The sequence below is a fragment of the Coregonus clupeaformis genome, chromosome 13 (genome assembly GCF_020615455.1).
Source record: "Coregonus clupeaformis isolate EN_2021a chromosome 13, ASM2061545v1, whole genome shotgun sequence".
Classification (NCBI taxonomy): domain Eukaryota; kingdom Metazoa; phylum Chordata; class Actinopteri; order Salmoniformes; family Salmonidae; genus Coregonus; species Coregonus clupeaformis.
In genome coordinates this window covers 6211542-6232388 of record NC_059204.1, presented here as the reverse complement: position 1 = coordinate 6232388, position 20847 = coordinate 6211542, and the positions used below count along the sequence as shown (strand labels likewise).

At 44.7% G+C, this 20847-nt stretch overlaps 1 protein-coding gene and 3 pseudogenes across 1 annotated transcript; all 4 read right to left on the bottom strand.

Annotated features, from left to right (window-relative positions):
* Positions 1-309: 309 nt before the first annotated feature.
* Positions 310-3568, bottom strand: LOC123492234 (annotated as a pseudogene).
* LOC123492254 lies at positions 2398-2524 on the bottom strand (annotated as a pseudogene).
* Positions 3569-17163: 13595 nt separating the features above from the next.
* Positions 17164-19851, bottom strand: LOC123492233 (olfactory receptor 146-like). Its single transcript, XM_045224603.1, has 6 exons — positions 19705-19851; positions 19372-19424; positions 19013-19234; positions 18426-18542; positions 17809-18006; positions 17164-17419 (listed from the first exon to the last, which is right to left on the bottom strand). The coding sequence occupies exons 1-6, from the start codon at positions 19849-19851 to the stop codon at positions 17164-17166; spliced, it is 993 nt and encodes a 330-aa protein (XP_045080538.1).
* LOC121580392 lies at positions 18667-18796 on the bottom strand (annotated as a pseudogene).
* Positions 19852-20847: the final 996 nt, after the last annotated feature.

The following is a 20847-nucleotide window of genomic DNA, read 5'->3' as shown; positions in this document are numbered from 1 at the left end:
AGGAAATATTTGAGTATCATGTAGTAGCTAAACCTATCGCTGTTACATTGATCTGGGTAAATGGAATATGAATGGCAGTCATCCTGTACACTGTAATAGAAATAAGGCCATGCTCATAAAAAAACAATAATCCTCCCTCATCTTAAACGGCATGGACCACCACTGTTATAAATATAAGAATATCTAAATATACATTAAATAAATACATTAAATCATGATGTCACACTGATATTTGTTATTTCTTAATGGCTATAAAGGCTTATAGACATAATATAAATATTTTATTTTGAAGAAAATAATTCAAGTACTTCATGTTAATTTCACCGGCGCCACAGCTCTCTGGGCCCCTCTTCTGAGCAGCTTCTTGGCCGATTCCTTAAACTCCTCCGTCTTCAGAACGTATATGATGGGGTTGAGCATGGGTGGCAGTACCGAGGTCAGGGAGAGGTTGATGATCCGGGCGTTGGTTGGTACGAGGGTTTGGAGGATGTATGTTAAAAATAACAGGCAAGTAGAATATGGCAACCAGTATTAGGTGTGAGCTGCATGTCTTAATGGCTCTGAGTCTGGGAGAGAGAGAGAGAGAGAGAGAGAGAGAGAGAGAGAGAGAGAGAGAGAGAGAGAGAGAGAGAGAGAGAGAGAGAGAGAGAGAGAGAGAGAGAGAGAGAGAGAGAGAGAGAGAGAGAGAGAGAGAGAGAGAGAGAGAGAGAGAGAGAGAGAGAGGTGGGAGAGAGAGAGAGAGAGAGAGAGAGAGAGAGAGAGAGAGGTGGAGGGAGAGAGAATGTGTGCCAGTACAGTGATGTGATCATCTATCCAGTAAGTTTAACTGTATTCTCAATATTTCCCAGCATTTATCGCTCTAACAAGTCCATCCCTCTAACAACATATTTCTGAGACCTCACACCAATCAGTATATAGGCCGTTTGGCTTGGACAAGGCTACTTAATGTCTTGACTTGACTTACTGATACCAATCAGGATTACTTCTCACCTGTCTTGGGGCAATGTGATGGTGAACAGGGCGTGTGTGATACAGATGTAGGATGATATGATGAAGACCATGGGGAGATAGAGGGCTGACACAGGGGTTGATATACGCCATCATCAGATTAGGGACCACATCAGAACAGGGGGCCGCCAGACGGAACAGGGGACCATGGTCACAGAAGTAGCTGTTGATCACCAGAGACCTACAATACAATACATTATACAACATTTTTATTGTCCAGATATCAGAGCGAACAACAGAAATGTGTCTTCTGCTCATGTTTTCTCCAGGGTTACAAACCCGTGACCTTTCGGCTACAGGCTCACCTCCTTATCTGTTGGAATTAGTCTCACATTTAAGAGGAACTGAGTTAATGACAACATTGAGCCATCAACTTTACAGCACTGAGTCAAAGACATCATTTAAACTTAACCTTTACAACAACCTGACAGATGACAACAACAACATAACATTCTTATTTTTATCTCCTTTGTTTTATTGGTTTTTACTGTAAAGTGTTTTGCGATTTTTAAATGCACTTGAACTAAAGTTTTGATATGATTTAACTCTACAAGGTATCGAAAGTGTTCAGTAGGGATGCTGGCCCATGTTGACTCAGATGCTTCCCACAGTTGTGTCAAGTTGACTGGATGTCCATTGGGTGGTAGACCATTCTTGATACACACGGGAAACTGTTGAGTGTGAAAAACCCAGCAGCGTTTCAGTTCTTGACACTAACTGGTTTTTTTTGTCTTATTTCTTGTTTGTTTTACAAGAAAAAAATATTTTGCATCTTCAAAGTGGGAGGCATGTTGTGTAAATCAAATGATACAAACCCCCCAAAAATCAATTTTAATTCCAGGTCGTAAGGCAACGAAATAGGAAAAATGCCAAGGCGGGTGAATGCTTTCGCAAGCCACTGTAAATCTATGTAACTGGAGTGATTTGGTAAAATGTAACTAAGTAAACAGTAAGTTGCAGTTCTTGACACACTCAAACAGGTTGACAGTTTTTTTTAATCTCCTTTATTTGATTGGTCTACTGTGAAGTATTTTGCAATTTTAAATTCACTTGAACTAAAGTTTGATTTGATTTAACAGATTAAGCTATATTCACAGAAGCTATGCTTTGCTGTAGAGTCATTGCACTACAACATGGTACATACTAACCTACAGAAAGAGAGGCGGGTGATGAGGCCCACAGAGATCAACACCATCAACACAGCAAACGTCCAGGCAGCCCCAGTCAGCCGGAGCATGGACCTGTGAGTCACCATCATGTGGTACCTGGAAAGAACACTAGAATGGAACTTTGAGGGTTGATGACATAGCCCCTCTAGTAATTTAATAAGATCTCTGTGGGAAATAATAATCTGTTCAACATTATCGTGTTATTATCCTCAATGGTTTTGTAATTATTCAGTCGAGATTCCCACATTTGGGGAACTTGCAGGAGTCAGCACGGCCCGAGTGCAATGGCAAAGCCTCACCCTGGGTAAACCTCTGGGATCAAGGTGTCTCCGCTGCCAGGTAACTATATCCTTCTATATATTTTAAATACAGTGTATCCATATGGATACATATGGTGTGTTAAAACATATTTTTTATTTAATACATTTACAAAATAGTTTTGAATAAATTGTCAAATAAATCAAATCATTCAATTAAAAATACTTTATTTATCCCATAAGGGTCAAATAATGTAGGCTTTTTTAATTTGAATTTAGTTAATGATTTGATTTATTATCTGAGACCTGAGTGGGCAGCAGATGGCCACCAGCCTGTCATAGGAGAGGATGGTGAGGTTGAAGGACTGCATGGTGAGGAAGAGGAAGATGAAGAAGAGGCTAGTGAGGCACTGGTCGTAGGAGATGAGCTGTCTGCTGAACAGGAACATATCCAGCAGTTTGGGGACCAGGGCCGTGCTCTCACACACGTCTGTGAAGGCCAGGTTGAACACAGCAATGTACTTGGGGCTGTAAGGTAAGATCATAACATAAATACCTAATCATATTAATATAAATGTCATGTAAAGGAGATTGGGGAGTAGGACGTGCTATGAAGGAAGTATTATACTGTAGTATGTTAATGAGATAAAAGAGGTCTGATTACCTGTGGAGACTACGGTCCACGTAGATGCCAGTCATGACGAAGGCGTTGCTCACCTAGACCCAATACACACACACAGACACACAGCAGAAATGAACCAAAATGGAAATACAGGTACATGCATTAGGCCAGTGACTATGGGTTGTGCTATAGGCCCCAACATAGTTCAGCTGAAATGTATATTATGTTTTCTTAAATTTTACTTCTATAGGAAAGTGAACGACTTTTGAGTTTTATCAACTGGACCAACTAGCTGATGCTGGCCGCACGTAACACCCTGGACCAGAGCTAGTTAGTAACACCCTGGACCAGAGCTATGGACTAACCAGAGAGATGATGTATACAAAACAGAGGAAGACGTAGTAGTACTTCATGTGGGGGATGGCTATGAAACCACTGATGAAGAAGTAAGGGGGTCGGATGATGGTGTTGATGTTCTCTGTCTGGTTAACGTCAGAGGTCAGGGAACTCATCCTGACTGGTGGTGTTAACGGTTCCCTCTGGCTGGTAGTAATCTGTGGAAATACATTATCAATTAATACATTATTATAAAAATAAAGATATTCATAACTGTGTATTAATTAACCTGTTGACACAAGCATCATTGAAGCATCGTTAGTGCAAAGAGAATTATCCAAGTTAATCAAAAACGTAAATTAAAAATAAATAAAATAAATGCATTTTATATTTAAATTGTTTTAATGTATTAAATGTTACCACATTCGATACCAGCTGCTAAAAAAGGGTTAAACCACTCACTTCAGACATCAAACTAAATACCAGAATGTCAACAACTCCATCAACACCGTCAACTACTAAAGCCACTGTTTATCATGTAACGTGATGTAAAGTTGAACCCACCTCCTCAGGTGATATGGTGGACCTGACAGCCCACGTCTACTGTGAGTACCTGGGCAGAGAAAACAGGCTTATATACTCTATCATCTCTACCTGCTGGCCATTAGTGGAGCCAATAGAGTTACATCAGTGATTCCCAATCCTGGTCCCGGGGACCCAAAGGGATGCACATTTTAGTTATTGCAACAACACACTTGACTTAGCTAATCAACTCATCATCAAGCCTTTGATTAGATGAATCAGGGCAAAAAACAAAATGTTGTTGACACTTTGGGAAACACTGAAACACTGAATGACATGTATAATACTGTATAATAATAGGATCTCTATGGTGAAGTCATCATGGAGGGTGTGGGACTGACAGTCAAGTTCTTCCATGTCCAGATTTAGGATCTTAATTGGATCACCTCATCCACATAATAATTCACATTTCCTTTTGCTGCAGGATAATTTTCATGCTGTAGGAGACTGGTTTAAATTAAGATCCTACAGCTGTAGTAGCATTTCTCCACCACTAGGATGGAGACTTTCTCTCCCACAGGGATGGACAACCGGCGCACCTGGGCCAAACACTCACCTGGGCCAAACACTCACCACGCCAAAATCAGGCAAAATGGGCCAAAACACTCACCTGAATAACACAGGGAAGTGATGTGTTTAGAATTATGTCATTGTTTGGTATATGGAATCATCAAGCCATCCAGGACCTCTATACCAGGCGGTGTCAGAGGAAGGCCCTCAAAATTGTCAAAGACTCCAGTCACCCTAGTCATAGACTGTTCTCTCTGCTACTGCACGGCAAGCGGTACCGGAGCGCCAAGTCTATGTCCAAAAGGCTTCTCAACAGCTTCTACCCCCAAGCCATAAGACTCCTGAACAGCTAATCATGGCTAACCGGACTATTTGCACTGCCCCCCCATCTTTTTACGCTGCTGCTACTCTGTTAATTATTTATGCATAGTATCTTTAACTCTACCCACATGTACATATTACCTCAACTACCTCAACTAGCCGGTTCCCCGGCACATTAACTCTGCACCGGTACCCCCCTGTGTATAGCTGTCACGCCCTGGCCTTGAGAGGCCTGTTGTCTTTAGTTGGTTTGGTCAGGCCGTGAGTTTCTATGTTATATATTCTATGTTTATGTTCTAGTTAGTCTATTTCTATGTTGCAGTGCTGGGTTTGGCCGGGTGTGATTCCCAATCGTTGTCTCTGATTGGGGATCATCCTTAGGTAGCCCATTGCCTGCTGTGCATTGTGGGATGTTGTTCCTGTCAGGCTGGTATGTGTATAGACCTTTGGACTTCACGTTACGTTGTTTCTTGTTGAATGTTTATTTGAGTTAATAAACATGTACGCTTTTCATGCTGCACCTTGGTCCGACCCGTCTCTCAATCTTCGTGACAATAGCCTCCCTACTGTTATTTTATTTTACTTCTGCTCTTTTTTTCTCAACACTTTTTTGTTGTTTTTATATTTTACTTTTTTATTAAAAAATAAATGCATTGTTGGTTAAGGGCTGTAAGTAAGCATTTCACAGTAATGTCTACACCTGTTGTATTTGGCGCATGTGGCAAATAACATTTGATTTGATTGAATAATACCGTATTGGTCCGAATATAAGACGGCCTTTTTTCCCCTCGAAATAGGTCCAAAAAAGTCGGGTCGTCTTATATTCGGGGTCTAGTATTCAGAGCGCAGTTTCTCTTCTTCGGCGCTCCCTTTAAATGTCAATACACATTCGCGGGCACAGATGGCGCCAAAAATTCGTTCCGGACGGAGGGAAGAGGCGTCCTTAACAACCAGCCCGTTACCGGTGTTTAAAGATGGAAAGACAGGCTGACCATTTAGAGACAAGTGGCTCAAAAGTGGGCCAGGTCAATAAACAACAGCGGAGGAGCTATGATGCCAATTTCAAAATAATGGTTGTCAATAAGGCAGAGTCATCTAACAACTGCCAAGCTGCCAAGACATTCGGGGTCACTGAGTGTAATGTAAGAAGATGGCGAGCAGAAAAACAACGTCTAAAAGATGCTAACAGTCAGCGAAAATCCTTCCGTGGTCCTCAAAGTGGTCGTTTCATTGAGGTTGACCGGAGGGTTTTTGAATATGTCAGGGAAAAAAGAAGTGAGGGAATGCCCATTACCAGAGCTGTCATCCAGGTTAAGGCCCTGGAAATCGCCAGAGAGCTCAACATCACTGGATTTAAAGCCAGCCTCGGCTGGTGTCGTAGGATGATGCGGCGTAATGGACTGTCACTTAGACGGAGAACGAAGTTTGGCCCAACGCCTGCCGTCAGACTTCGGAGAGAAGCTGCTTTCGTTTCAGCGCTTTGTTATCAACCTGAGGAAGAAGCACTCCTACCCGCTGGATCAGATCGGCAATGCTGATCAGACACCCGTTTATTTCGACATGCCAACATCGGTGACTGTCAATAGAAAGGGAGAAAAGTCTGTGTTGGTGAAATCAACGGGCAACGAGAAGAGCCGCGTCACTGTCATGTTGACATGTCTCGCTGGTGGCAGCAAACTCCCCCGTATGTCATTCTTAAGCGTAAGACTGTGCCAAAGGACCCAATGCCAGCTGGCATTATTGTGCGCGCCCAGGAGAAGGGCTGGATGGAGTCGGGGCTTGTAGTGGACTGGCTAAAGGTTGTGTGGGGCGCACGCTACGGGGGACTGAGGAAGAGGAGGAACATGCTCGTTCTGGATGCGTTCCCGCGGACATCTGACTGAGCCCGTGAAAAGTCAGGTGCGAGCAATGAACGGGGATCTTGTGATCATACCAGGGGGAATGACAAGCCAGCTACAGGTGTTGGACGTAGTTGTGAACAAGCCTTTCAAGGATAACCTGCGAAAAAATACACAGAGTGGCTCCTGTCTGGCAACCACGCACTCACACCGACCGGGAAAATACAGAAGCCGTCAGTCCGTCTACTGTGTGAATGGATCCTGCATGCATGGGATGCTATTCCCTCACAGAGCATCATCGATGGCTTTAAAAAATGTTGCATCTCAAATGCATTGGACGGCAGCGAGGACGACGTGCTTTGGGAGGAGCCGGTGGAAGCGGAGCAGCTGGGGAGCGATGACAGCGAGAGCGAACACAGCGGGGCAGAGGACGTGTGTGAGGGATAGAGAGACATCGGAGGAGAAGTTTGGCGAATTTTTGTTAAGTTTAGTTAAATGTGTGGCCTGTATTTTCTCTGTTATTTAAAAATGTTGCTTTATTATTGCTTGATATTAATTTTGAATCATACTGTACATAGTTTGCCTTTGTGTTTAATTCACTGTGTTTTTAATATTGTTATTTTAAAATAAAATGAAGTTCTTTGTTCGGCAAATCTAGTCTGCAAATCTGTTTTTCTAAATGTTTGTGTTGAAAAACGGGGGGTCGTCTTATAATCAGGGTCGTCTTATATTCGGACCAATACGGTAATAGTAATAATAATAATTCATTTAATTTGTAAAGTTCTCACACCCAAGGTGCAAAACGTTTGTTAAAAAATACATAAATAATGAAAGCAATCCAAACACAGAGAACATAGGACAGAGAGAACAAACAAAGCTATACAGTGGGGAAAAAAAGTATTTAGTCAGCCACCAATTGTGCAAGTTCTCCCACATAAAAAGATGAGAGAGGCCTGTAATTTTCATCATAGGTACACGTCAACTATGACAGACAAAATGAGAAAAAAAAATCCAGAAAATCACATTGTAGGATTTTTTATGAATTTATTTGCAAATTATGGTGGAAAATAAGTATTTGGTCACCTACAAACAAGCAAGATTTCTGGCTCTCACAGACCTGTAACTTCTTGTTTAAGAGGCTCCTCTGTCCCCCACTCATTACCTGTATTAATGGAGCCTAGGGTTAGAGCAGAGCCAACTCCCCGTACTCAGGCTAGGAAGCGTGTGACTGCTCCACTCCGGAGCCAGAGCAATCCGCTCCACCAGGGTCCGGTCCAACTCCAGTCAGCGGATCCACTCCGGAGCCAGAGCAATCCGCTCCACCGGTGCCCAGTCCAGCTCCGGCCAGCGGCTCCAGTCCGGAGCCTGTACAGATCGATCCACCGTCGTCGGGTCCAGCTCCAGTCAGCGGTGCCAGACCAGACCAGGGGCGCAACGGGGTGGTGGAGAGAAAGTGGTGGTCACGCCCAGAGCCGGATCCGCCTCCGAGGCGGAATGCCCACCCGGCCCCTACCCTGTTGTGTTTGTGTGGCGAGGTCGCAGTCCGCGCCTTTGGGGGGCGTCAACGTTGGTGACAACAGCACAGTCTTGAGCTGGGCCATAAATGTCACGATCGTCGGTGAGAGAGGAGGACCAAGGTGCAGCGTTGAAGGCGAACATATTTATTATATTAATGATCACACGATCAAAACAACAAAACGATGACGTGACAGTGAATGGTCATACACAAACCAAATACGAACAAGAAACCACACCAAATGAATGCCTAACGGCTACCTAAGTATGACTCCCAATCAGAGACAAAGAGCTACAGCCGTCTCTGATTGGGAGCCACCCTGGCCAACATAGATATACCAAACCAGAAAGTGAAACCTAGAACACACATAGACTATACACACCCTGGCTCAACATATTAGAGTCCCCAGAGCCAGGGCGTGACAGTACCCCCCCCCTAAACCAAATACCACCGGGGAGGGACCGGGTGGGCACTCCGCTTAGGCGGCGGATCCGGCTCCGGGCCTGATCCCCGCTCCCTCTCCAACCCCCCAAGGTACCCCTGGTCCGGTCTGGCCCCGCTGGCCGGAGCTGGACTGCACACTGGTGGAGCGGATTGCTCTAGCTCCGGCGTGAAGCATCTGACCGGTGCCGGACCAGCCACCGGTGGAACAGGCACGGGCCGTGCCGGATTGACGACGCCCACCACTGGTTTGGTGTGGGGAGCAGGAGCGGGCCGAGCCGGGCTGTCGAAGCGCACCCCTGACTTGGTGCGGGGAACAGGCACGGGCCGTGCTGGACTGACGACGCACACCACTGGCTTGGTGTGGGGGAGCAGGAGCGGGCCGAGCCGGGCTGTCGAGCGCACCCCTGACTGGTGCGGGGAGCAGGAACGGGCCGAGCCGGGCTGACGGGCGCACCACTGACTTGGTGCGGGGAGCAGGAACGGGCCGAGCCGGGCTGACGAAGCGCACCACTGACTTGGTGCGGGGAGCAGGCACGGGCCGAGCCGGGCTGACGAGCGCACCACTGACTTGGTGAGGGGAGCAGGAACGGGCCGAGCCGGGCTGACGGCGCACCACTGACTTGGGGCGGGAGCAGGAACGGGCCGAGCCGGGCTGACGAAGCGCACCACTGACTTGGTGCGGGGAGCAGGAACGGGCCGAGCCGGGCTGACGGCGCACCACTGACTTGGTGCGGGAGCAGGAACGGGCCGAGCCGGGCTGACGAAGCGCACCACTGACTTGGTGCGGGGAGCAGGAACAGGCCGGACCGTACTGGGGACACACACCACTGGTCCTACGCAGGGATCTGGAATGGGCCGGACCGGACTGGTAACACACCCCAGTACCTCTCGCCGTGCCTCTACACCTTCCACCCCCTCTTCGACCAGTGGCCCCCGTAACCTGGCGGCCTCCTCTGCCAATCCGCTGGGCCGCTCTGCCGCTGGGCCGCTCTGGGGCGGCAGATAGCTTAGTGGGTAAGAGCGTTGTGCCAGTAACCGAAAGGTCGCTGGTTCTAATCCCCGAGCCGACTAGGTGAAAAATCTGTCGATGTGCCCTTAAGCAAGGCACTTAACCCTAATTGCTCCTGTAAGTCGCTCTGGATAAGAGCGTCTGCTAAATGACTAAAATGTAAATGTAAATGTCTCCTGCTGGCCTGTCGTCCACGGTGTTAGCCCCCCCCTAAAAAATTTCTGGGCGTCTCTCCTACCCGTGGACCAGGTCTCCATGTCCCTCGCCAGCCTTTCGCCCTTCTGCCACAATGTCAAGCCCTTCTCTTCCTCACTCGGCTTGACCCAGTCGAGGAAGTGAAGGAGATCTGCTAGAGATCTCCCTGGCGATGGCTCCTGGACACGCTGCTTGGTCAAATCTTGGTGGTTTCTTCTGTCACGATCGTCGGTGAGAGAGGAGGACCAAGGCGCAGCGTTGAAGGCGAACATATTTATTATATTAATGATCACACGATCAAAACAACAAAACGATGACGTGACAGTCAATGGTCATACACAAACCAAATACGAACAAGAAACCACACCAAATGAATGCCTAACGGCTACCTAAGTATGACTTCCAATCAGAGACAACGAGCTACAGCCGTCTCTGATTGGGAGCCACCCTTGGCCAACATAGATATACCAAACCAGAAAGTGAAACCTAGAACACACATAGCCAGGGTGCACTTCAGCCACACTCAAGGTCCTAAACGATATTATAACCGCGATTGATAATAGACAGTACTGTGCAGCCGTCTTCATCGACCTGGCCAAGGCTTTCGACTCTGTCAACCACCGCATTCTTATTGGCAGACTAAATAGCCTTGGTTTCTCAAATGACTGCCTCGCCTGGTTCACCAACTACTTCTCAGATAGAGTTCAGTGTGTCAAATCGGAGGGCCTGTTGTCTGGACCTATGGCAGTCTCTATGGGGGTGCCACAGGGTTCAATTCTTGGGCCGACACTTTTCTCCGTGTATATCAATGATGTCGCTCTTGCTGCTGCTGGTGACTCTCAGATCCACCTCTACGCAGACGACACCATTTTGTATACATCTGGCCCTTCATTGGACACTGTGTTAACAAACCTCCAAACGAGCTTCAATGCCATACAACACTCCTTCAGTAGCCTCCAACTGCTCTTAAACACTAGTAAAACTAAATGCATGCTTTTCAATCGAACGCTGCTGGCACCCGCCCACCCGACTAGAATCACCACTCTTGACGGGTCTGACCTAGAGTATGTAGACAACTGCAAATACCTAGGTGTCTGGTTAGACTGTAAATTCTCCTTCCAGACTCACATAAAGAATCTCCAATCCAAAGTTAAATCTAGAATCGGCTTCCTATTTCGCAACAAAGCCTCCTTCACTCATGCTGCCAAACATGCCCTCGTAAAACTGACTATCCTACCGATCCTAGACTTCGGCGATGTCATTTACAAAATAGCCTCCAACACTCTACTCAGCAAATTGGATGTAGTCTATCACAGTGCCATCCGTTTTGTCTCCAAAGCCCCATACGCTACCCACCACTGTGACCTGTACGCTCTTGTTGGCTGGTCCTCACTACATGTTCGTCGTCAAACCCACTGGCTCCAGGCCATCTATAAATCACTGCTAGGCTAATCCCCGCCTTATCTTAGCTCATTGGTCACCATAGCAGCACCCACCCGTAGTCTGCGCTCCAGCAGGTATATCTCACTGGTCATTCACAAAGCCAACACCTCCTTTGGCCGCCATTCCTTCCAGTTCTCTGCTGCCAATGACTGGAACGAATTGCAAAAATCTCTGAAGCTGGAGACTCTTATCTCCCTCACTAACTTTAAGCATCAGTTGTCAGAGCACCTTACCGATCACTGCACCTGTACACAGCCCATCTGAAATTAGCCCACCCAACTACCTCATCCCTATATTGTTATTTATTTTGCTCTTTTGCACCCCAGTATCTCTATTTGCACATAATCTCTTGCACATCTAGCATGCCAGTGTTAATACTATTGTAATTATTTTGCACTATAGCCTATTTATTGCCTTACCTCCATAACTTGCTACATTTGCACACACTGTATATATATTTTCTGTTGTATTTTTGACTTTATGTTTTTTACCCCATATGTAACTCTGTGTTGTTGTTTTTATCGCACTGCTTTGCTTTATCTTGGCCAGGTCGCAGTTGTAAATGCGAACTTGTTCTCAACTGGCTTACCTGGTTAAATAAAGGTTAAATAAAAAAATAAAAATAAATAGACTATACACCCTGGCTCAACATATTAGAGTCCCCAGAGCCAGGGCGTGACAATAAAGACATTCTCTTTGGCGACTACTAAGTATTTTAAAGTCTCCTGCTTTGGGTTGGATATGTCAATGTGTAGTTCACAAATGCATAATCTACTGTATGATCAGAATTACTGTTTTACTTCAATTAGCCACGAAATCCCTAGTTAGAAAGCAACTGTTTTTCTGGAAGTTGTGTTGCGCCATTTTCCCCCTACATTTTCCCTACACGCTGAGTTAATTAGTCCCTTAACCTTTTGGCCCTGGCGGAGACTTGAATCACCCCAGAGAACACTGCTACTGCAGCTGCCCTGTCTTCATCAGACTATGTGTTCTCTCATAATCCTAGAGCATCTGGTCGTCGCGGTGGTGGCACAGAACTACTAATTTCTCCTAAGTGGAGATTTACTATTTTCTCCCTCTCTCACCTGTCCATCTCCTCATTTGAAATTGTTGTCATCTATTGCCCACCAGGTACCCTTAGAGAGTTCCTCAATGATCTGGACACCTTGATAAGATCATTTTCATGGCTCACCGCTTTTCGTATTTGGAGACTTCAACCTCCCGATATCTGCCTTCGATTCATTTCTTTCCAACTCACTCTTTCCCCTCCTTGCCTCTTTCGACCTCACCCTTTTCCAGTCACCTCCAACTCACAAGGCAGGCATTACGCTTGACCTCATCTTTACTAGAGGCTGTTCTCCTACTAATCTCACTGCAACCCCCCTCCAGGTCTCTGATCACTACTTTGTTTCCTTTTCTGTCTCCCTTTCCTCCAACCCTAACCACTCAGCCCCTACCCAGATGGTCTCTCTCTCTCTCCCACTATTCTCTCCTCTTCTATCCTATCATCTCTCCCTTCTGCTAAATCCTTCTCCCTCCTGTCTCCTGATTCTGCCTCTTCGACCCTACTCTCCTCCCTTTCCACATCCTATGACTCGCACTGTCCCCTTTCCTCCCGGCCGGCTCGGCCCTCCCTTCCTGCTCCGTGGCTGAGTGACTCATTGCGAGCTTACAGAACAGGGCTGCGGGCAGCTGAGTGACAATGGAGAAAAACTAAACTTCCGGAGGACCTATCATCCTTTCACTCACTCCTCTACCTTCTCTTCCTTTGTGACCGCTGCTAAAGCCACTTTCTATCACTCTAAATGTCAAGCTTCTGGCTCTAACCCTAGGAAACTATTTTCTACCTTCTCTTGTCATTGCTATGCAGATGACACTCGACCCACCACCACCTCAAGCTCAACAAGACGGAGCATCTCTTCCTCCCGGGGAAGGCTTACCCGCTCAAAGACATCTCCATCACAGTTGACAACTCCATGGTGTCCCCCACCCAGAGTGCAAAGAAACTTGGCGTGACCCTGGACAACACCCTGTAATTCTCTGCAGACGTCAAACCAGTGACTCCATAGAGTACGACCATACCTCACCAAGGAAGTGGCGCAGGTCCTAATCCAGGCACTTATCATCTCCTGTCTGGACTACAGCATCTCGCTGTTGGCTGGGCTCCTCACTTGTGCCATCAAACCCCTGGAACTTATCCAGAACGCTGCAGCCCGCCTGGTGGTCAACCTTCCCAAGTTCAACCATGTCACCCCACTCCTCCGCACACTCCACTGGCTTCCAGTCGAAGCTGACATCCACTACACGATTATGGTGCTTGCCTACAGAGCAGCAAGAGGAACTGCCCCTCCCTACCTTCAGTCTAACATCTGGAACCCTACCACTTCAAATAGTATCTTATATAATCACACATAATCACACCCCCCCCACCCCTCAACTCCCTCAACTAGCAAGAGGCACATCATGCACCCACAGCAGAGCGAGAGAGAGAGAAAGACCAGTGACGTGGTGCACATATCTGCACATATAGGATGTGACGTAGTGCGCAATATCCGGGGACCCCTTTTGGCTCGTGGGCACTACTTTTAGAACTACTGGCTAAAAAGTCAAACTAAAGCACCGGCGAATCTCTTTAAACGATGACAGACACTCTGCCTTCCTGACAGTTAATATTATTATTATATATTTTTATTAGGTTTATTTGAGCAGGGACAATGTATAACACAAACATTAGTCTCAGTACACTTGAGAGAAAGATGTGTTTGACCAGATTTAGCTAGCAGCTAATTTCTGTCTGTAGTGTGCTGCGGGGCTGCTGAAGGGAGATGGACCAGAAGGAACGAAGGGTGTGTGTGGTGCAGGAGAGTAGCACTAATTTATTAGTAGCATATGGCTATATGGACAGCAACAATATATGTGATGCTATAATAGTAATATACACTCCCAAACAACTGCCCCGGGCCTCCCCTCTGAGCCTGGTTCCTCTCTAGGTTTCTTCCCTCTAGGCCTAGGGAGTTGTTCCTGGCCACTGTGCTCCTGCTTCTGCTTGGTCTTTGGGGTCTAGGCCGGGTTATTGTAGAAGTACTTTTTGACAGCTGCTGATTATAAGTAATGTATTAAGGTTTTATGAAGGCTTTTTAATTATGACTTAAAAGGGCAAGTGAACGCAAAAAGAAAAACTTTCCAGGACCATAATTGACTAAAAACTGTAAGTAGGATAATTTTGGTCAACAGGTCAGTATATTCCAAAACAGAGTTTTTTTAAAGATTTACATGAGGGTTGGGTTTAGATTATAATCATGCCCACTAACACGGGATTATAATGCCAAGGGAGCACTGTTTGCACTCTATCCCATCATAGCTGCCAACCTCCAGACCTGCCCATCACACAGCGCCTCGGACTTGTTAACATAAAACAACACAATACCAATGTTATGTTGAAAGAACACTTGGACCCTAGGTCGTTTATGGAGTGGCCACTTGCCGATGTGTTTGATAGTGATCACTCCAGTCTGCCTGTTTTGGGCAAAATGAGAATTGAGACGATGGGTGCTTTCATCCCAACTGCCACTTGTCAATATTCCAAAATTCTAAACCCCTTCGCGAGCATCTTTGGTCCCTCCGCTAGACTGTTCAGTAATATGATTCCTGATTAAACACTGCCAGACTGACTCACTTTGGTAATAGATAGTGAGAAAGTTGTAAAAACTAAACGGCACCGAAGGACACACGTCACCACCAGGGGATGGAACCTAAATTATTTTCCAATCGTTCAATTCTTTTGTTCCGTTTTTTAAACCTCTGAAATCGTTTTTTTTTTTTTTTTACATTTAGCTCGACATTAAATTACTTCATCAATAGATAGAGCAGCTTGCTATGGAACGGGCTAAGCTGTGTACATGCATTGGACAGGAAAGTGTAGACTGAAATGTTAAGGGTGAGGAGAGCGCTGGGCATGAAGACGATGGGTACATGTAGCTCTGGGCATCTTGTTAGTATGATACACATTATCTGAATTAGGCCCACAGAATTATACCTACGGAGGAGCGGTTTCTATGAAGGAACTTTGAACGTCTTTGAACTTTCAGATTTGGCTTAACTAACGTCGGATCGGAACTAGCTTGTGTGTGCAGAGCGGCACCAGAATTAAAATAAAAAACCTGTATTTCCCTTTTGTAGTTAATAAATCCAGTGAGAAACGTGATAACTATAGTATCCTTAACTAGCATTGAAAAAAGTGAATCCATTGTTCTAGCTACTTGTACTAGCTAGCGTTATTGACAAACACAGAGATGGAACTTAGCTAGCTAGTGATTTTGGGGACTGATAAACAGTTTGTAGCAGCTTGTGCTTTATTTACGATAGTTTGACAGCTTGCTGATGATGAAGTTGTAAACATGTTCGATACGATAAAGCGAACATGACACACCCACATCAAATCCTCCAGACTCAAATCTCGTTCGTCTTAACGAGCAGAAAAACAGAAGCTCTTTAAACACATATAGACATAATGTACATATTTTACAAAAACTTTTTTTCATACCACTTCACTTAATTAAGTGAAGCAACAATACACTCATTGACTGTAGCTACACCAGTGGACGGCTCATAATAATGTCTGGAATGGAGTCAATGGAAACCACGTCTTTGATGTGTTTGATGCCATTCCATTGACTCCACTAGCTACACATAGCATTCTTCCAAACAAAAAACAAAAAAAAGTCAAGTAGAGATAGCAACCGAGATAGCAAAAGAGAGATATCAATAAACTTGACACTTCAAGTACTTCTAAATCAGTGGAGGCTCCTCAGAGGAGGAAGGGGAGGACCATCCTCCTTTTTAGATAAAACTTCACGTTCCAAATAATTGATTAAAACACACTGTTTTGCAATGAATGTCTACAGCAGCTCTATGTAGGGTAGCACCATGGTGTAGCCGGAAGACAGCTAGTTTCCGTCCACCTCTGGGTACATTGACTTCAATACCAAACCTAGAGGTATGCTATGTTAGTTGGCTGGCAGTGGCTATCCAACACTGGAACTCTTCCAAGTCAAGGTAAGGCTTTTGGTTTTATTAATTTATTGCCACCGGGGCCCACTGGTGTAACTGCTAAACTGCCTGCTGACTGTACACTGTACTGCATGATTGTAGCAGGTTCACTAACGGGTTAGATCTAGTAGCTATCTTGACTATAACGTTAGCTAATATGGTGACAACGATGTAGGCTGTGTGTGCTCGAATTCTACAACGAGCAAAGTGATCATGCTGTTTGTATGTGGCTGCTATGAAAGTGAACTGTGTTTGCGTGTGATTAGGGGTGTATTCATTCCGCCGATTCTGTTTAAAAACATTTCTTAAACGGAAGCAAACGGAACGAAACGGGGATAAACATACCTGAATTTGTCCAATAGAAACTCTCGTTTGCAACTGTTGGACTACTGATTACACCCTAGATCAGCTAGATGCAGGCAAGAGTGTGCAAGGCGGTATTGAATGTGTCACTGTCGGTCACCTTGATTACTCAAAATGTTCTCTCAACCTGTGCACCTGCGTTGTAAACTTTCATTCGTAGGCTAGGTTGTAGCAACCTCATGATGGGTATAGGAAATATTTGAGTATCATGTAGTAGCCTAAACCTATCGCTGTTACATTGATCTGGGTAAATGGAATATGAATGGCAGTCATCCTGTACACTGTAATAGAAATAAGGCCATGCTCATAAATAAATAATCATCCTCCCTCATCTTAAATGGCATGGTCCGCCACTGTTCTAAATATAAGAATATCTAAATATAAATTAAATAAATACATTAAATCATGATGTCACACTGATATTTGTTATTTCTTAATGGCTATAAAGGCTTATAGACATAATATAAACATTTTATTTTGAAGAAAAATAATTAAAGTACTTCATGTTAATTTCACCGGCGCCACAGCTCTCTGGGCCCCTCTTCTGAGCAGCTTCTTGGCCGATACCTTAAACTCCTCCGTCTTCAGAACGTATATGATGGGGTTGAGCATGGGTGGCAGTACCGAGGTCAGGGAGAGGTTGATGATCCGGGCGTTGGTTGGTACGAGGGTTTGGAGGACGTATGTTAAAATAACAGGCAAATAGAATATGGCAACCAGTATTAGGTGTGAGCTGCATGTCTTAATGGCTCTGAGTCTGGGAGAGAGAGAGAGAGAGAGAGAGAGAGAGAGAGAGAGAGAGAGAGAGAGAGAGAGAGAGAGAGAGAGAGAGAGAGAGAGAGAGAGAGAGAGAGAGAGAGAGAGAGAGAGAGAGAGAGAGAGAGAGAGAGAGAGAGAGAGAGAGAGAGGTGGAGGGAGAGAGGTGGAGAGTGAGAGTATGTGTGCCAGTACAGTATGTGATCATCTATCCAGTAAGTTTAATTGTATTCTCAATATTTCCCAGTATTTATCACTCTAACAAGTCCATCACTCTAACAGCATATTTCTGAGGCCTCACACCAATCAGTATATAGGCCGTTCTGGCTTGGACAAGGCTACTTAATGTCTTGACTTGACTTACTGATACCAATCAGGATTACTTCTCACCTGTCCTGGGGCAATGTGATGGTGAACAGGGCGTGTGTGATACAGATGTAGGATGATATGATGAAGACCATGGGGAGATAGAGGGCTACACAGGGATTGATATACGCCATCATCAGGTTAGGGACCACATCAGAACAGGGGGCCGCCAGACGGAACAGGGGACCGTGGTCACAGAAGTAGCTGTTGATCACCAGAGACCTACAATACAATGCATTGTCCAGATATCAGAGCGAACAACAGAAATGTGTCTTCTGCTCATGTTTTCTCCAGGGTTACAAACCCGTGACCTTTCGGCTACAGGTTCACCTCCTTATCTGTTGGAATTAGTCTCACATTCAAGAGGAACTGAGTTAATGACAACATTGAGCCATCAACTTTACAGCACTGAGTCAAAGACATCATTTAAATTTAACCTTTACAACAACCTGACAATTGACAACAACAACATAACATTCTGTTTTTTTTAATCTCCTTCATTTTATTGGTTTACTGTGAAGTGTTTTGCAATTTTAAATGCACTTGAAATAAAGTTTGATTTGATTGATCAGATTAAGCTATATTCACAGAAGCTATGCTTTGCTGTAGAGTCATTGCACTACAACATGGTACATACTAACCTACAGAAAGAGAGGCGGGTGATGAGGCCCACAGAGATCAACACCATCAACACAGCAAACGTCCAGGCAGCCCCAGTCAGCCGGAGCATGGACCTGTGAGTCACCATCATGTGGTACCTGGAAAGAACACTAGAATGGAACATTGAGGGTTGATGACATAGCCCCTCTAGTAATTTAATAGGATCTCTGTGGGAAATAATAATCTGTTCAACTTTATCGTGTTATTATCCTCAATGGTTTTATAATTATTCAGTCGAGATTCCCACATTTGGGGAACTTGCAGGGTTCAGCACGGCCCGAGTGCAATAGCCAAGCCTCACCCTGGGTAAACCTCCTTTGTCATCAAGGTGTTTCCGCTGCCAGGTAACTATATCCTTATATATATTTTAAATACAGTGTATCCATATGGATACATATGGTGTGTTAAAACATATTTTTTATTTAATACATTTACAAAATAGTTTTGAATAAATTGTCAAATAAATCAAATAATTCAATTAAAAATACGTTATTTATCCCATAAGGGTCACATAATGTAGGCTTTTTGAATTTTAATTTAGTTTATGATTTGATTTATAATCTGAGACCTGAGTGGGCAACAGATGGCCACCAGCCTGTCATAGGAGAGGATGGTGAGGTTGAAGGACTGCATGGTGAGGAAGAGGAAGATGAAGAAGAGGCTAGTGAGGCACTGGTCGTAGGAGATGAGCTGTCTGCTGAACAGGAACATATCCAGCATCTTGGGGACCAGGGCCGTGCTCTCACACACGTCTGTGAAGGCCAGGTTGAACACAGCAATGTACTTGGGGCTGTAAGGTAAGATCATAACATAAATATCTAATAATATTAATATAAATGTCATGTAAAGGAGATTGGGGAGTAGGACGTGTCTATGAAGGAAGTATTATACTGTATTATGTTAATGAGATAAAAGAGGTCTGATTACCTGTGGAGACTACGGTCAACGTAGATGCCAGTCATGACGAAGGCGTTGCTCACCTAGACCCAATACACACACACAGACACACACACACACACAGCAGAAATGACCCAAAATGGAAATACAGGTACATGCATTAGGCCAGTGACTATGGGTGGTGCTATAGGCCCCAACATAGTTCAGCTGAAATGTATATTATGTTTTCTTAAATTTTACTTCTATAGGAAAGTGAACAACTTTTGAGTTTTATCAACTGGACCAACTAGCTGATGCTGGCCGCACGTAACACCCTGGACCAGAGCTAGTTAGTAACACCCTGGACCAGAGCTATGGACTAACCAGAGAGATGATGTATACAAAACAGAGGAAGACGTAGTAGTACTTCATGTGGGGGATGGCTATGAAACCACTGATGAAGAAGTAAGGGGGTCGGATGATGGTGTTGATGTTCTCTGTCTGGTTAACGTCAGAGGTCAGGGAACTCATCCTGACTGGTGGTGTTAACGGTTCCCTCTGGCTGGTAGTAATCTGGGGAAATACATTATCAATTAATACATTATTATAAAAATAAAGACATTCATAACTGTGTATTAATTAACCTGTTGACACAAGCATCATTGAAGCATCGTTAGTGCAAAGAGAATTATCCAAGTTAATCAAAAACGTAAATTTAAAATAATTAAAAATAAATAAAATAAATTCATTTTATATTTAAATTGTTTTCATGTATTAAATGTTACCACATTCGATACCAGCTGCTAAAAAAAGGGTTAAACCACTCACTTCAGACATCAAACTAAATAGCAGAATGTCAACAACTCCATCAACACCGTCAACTACTAAAGCCACTGTTTATCATGTAACGTGATGTAAAGTTGAACCCACCTCCTCAGGTGATATGGTGGACCTGACAGCCCACGTCTACTGTGAGTACCTGGGCAGAGAAAACAGGCTTATATACCCTATCATCTCTACCTGCTGGCCATTAGTGGAGCCAATAGAGTTACATCAGTGATTCCCAATCCTGGTCCCGGGGACCCAAAGGGATGCACATTTTAGTTATTGCAACAACACACTTGACTCAGCTAATCAACTCATCATCAAGCCTTTGATTAGATGAATCAGGGCAAAAACCAAAATGTTGTTGACCCTTTGGGAAACACTGAAACACTGAATGACATGTATAATACTGTATAATAATAGGATCTCTATGGTGAAGTCATCATGGAGGGGTGGGCTGACATAAAGGTGTCCATGTCCAGATATAGGATTTAGGAGCATTTTCCTGCAAAGTAGGAAATGTAAAACTTGTAGTGTATTTGAGGTGAAAAAAATGCTTCTAAAGTATGTAATGTTGAACATCTCATTCCAAAATCATGGGCATTAATATGGAGTTGTTCCCCCCTTTGCTGCTATAACAGCCTCCACTCTTCTGGGAAGGCTTTCCACTAGATGTTGGAACATTGCTGCTGGGACTTGTTT

What these genes read in the sequence shown, in the direction of transcription:
- LOC123492233 (XM_045224603.1), bottom strand. Translation starts at nt 19,851, where the DNA reads ATGAGTTCCCTGACCTCTGACGTTAACCAGACAGAGAACATCAACACC. An exon ending in GCCATCTGTTGCCCACTCAG is followed by an intron (nt 18,543 to 19,012) that starts GTCTCAGATTAT and finishes TGTTCTTTCCAG; the next exon opens with GTACCACATGATGGTGACTC. An exon ending in ACCCGCCTCTCTTTCTGTAG is followed by an intron (nt 18,007 to 18,425) that starts GTTAGTATGTAC and finishes ATTGTATTGTAG; the next exon opens with GTCTCTGGTGATCAACAGCT.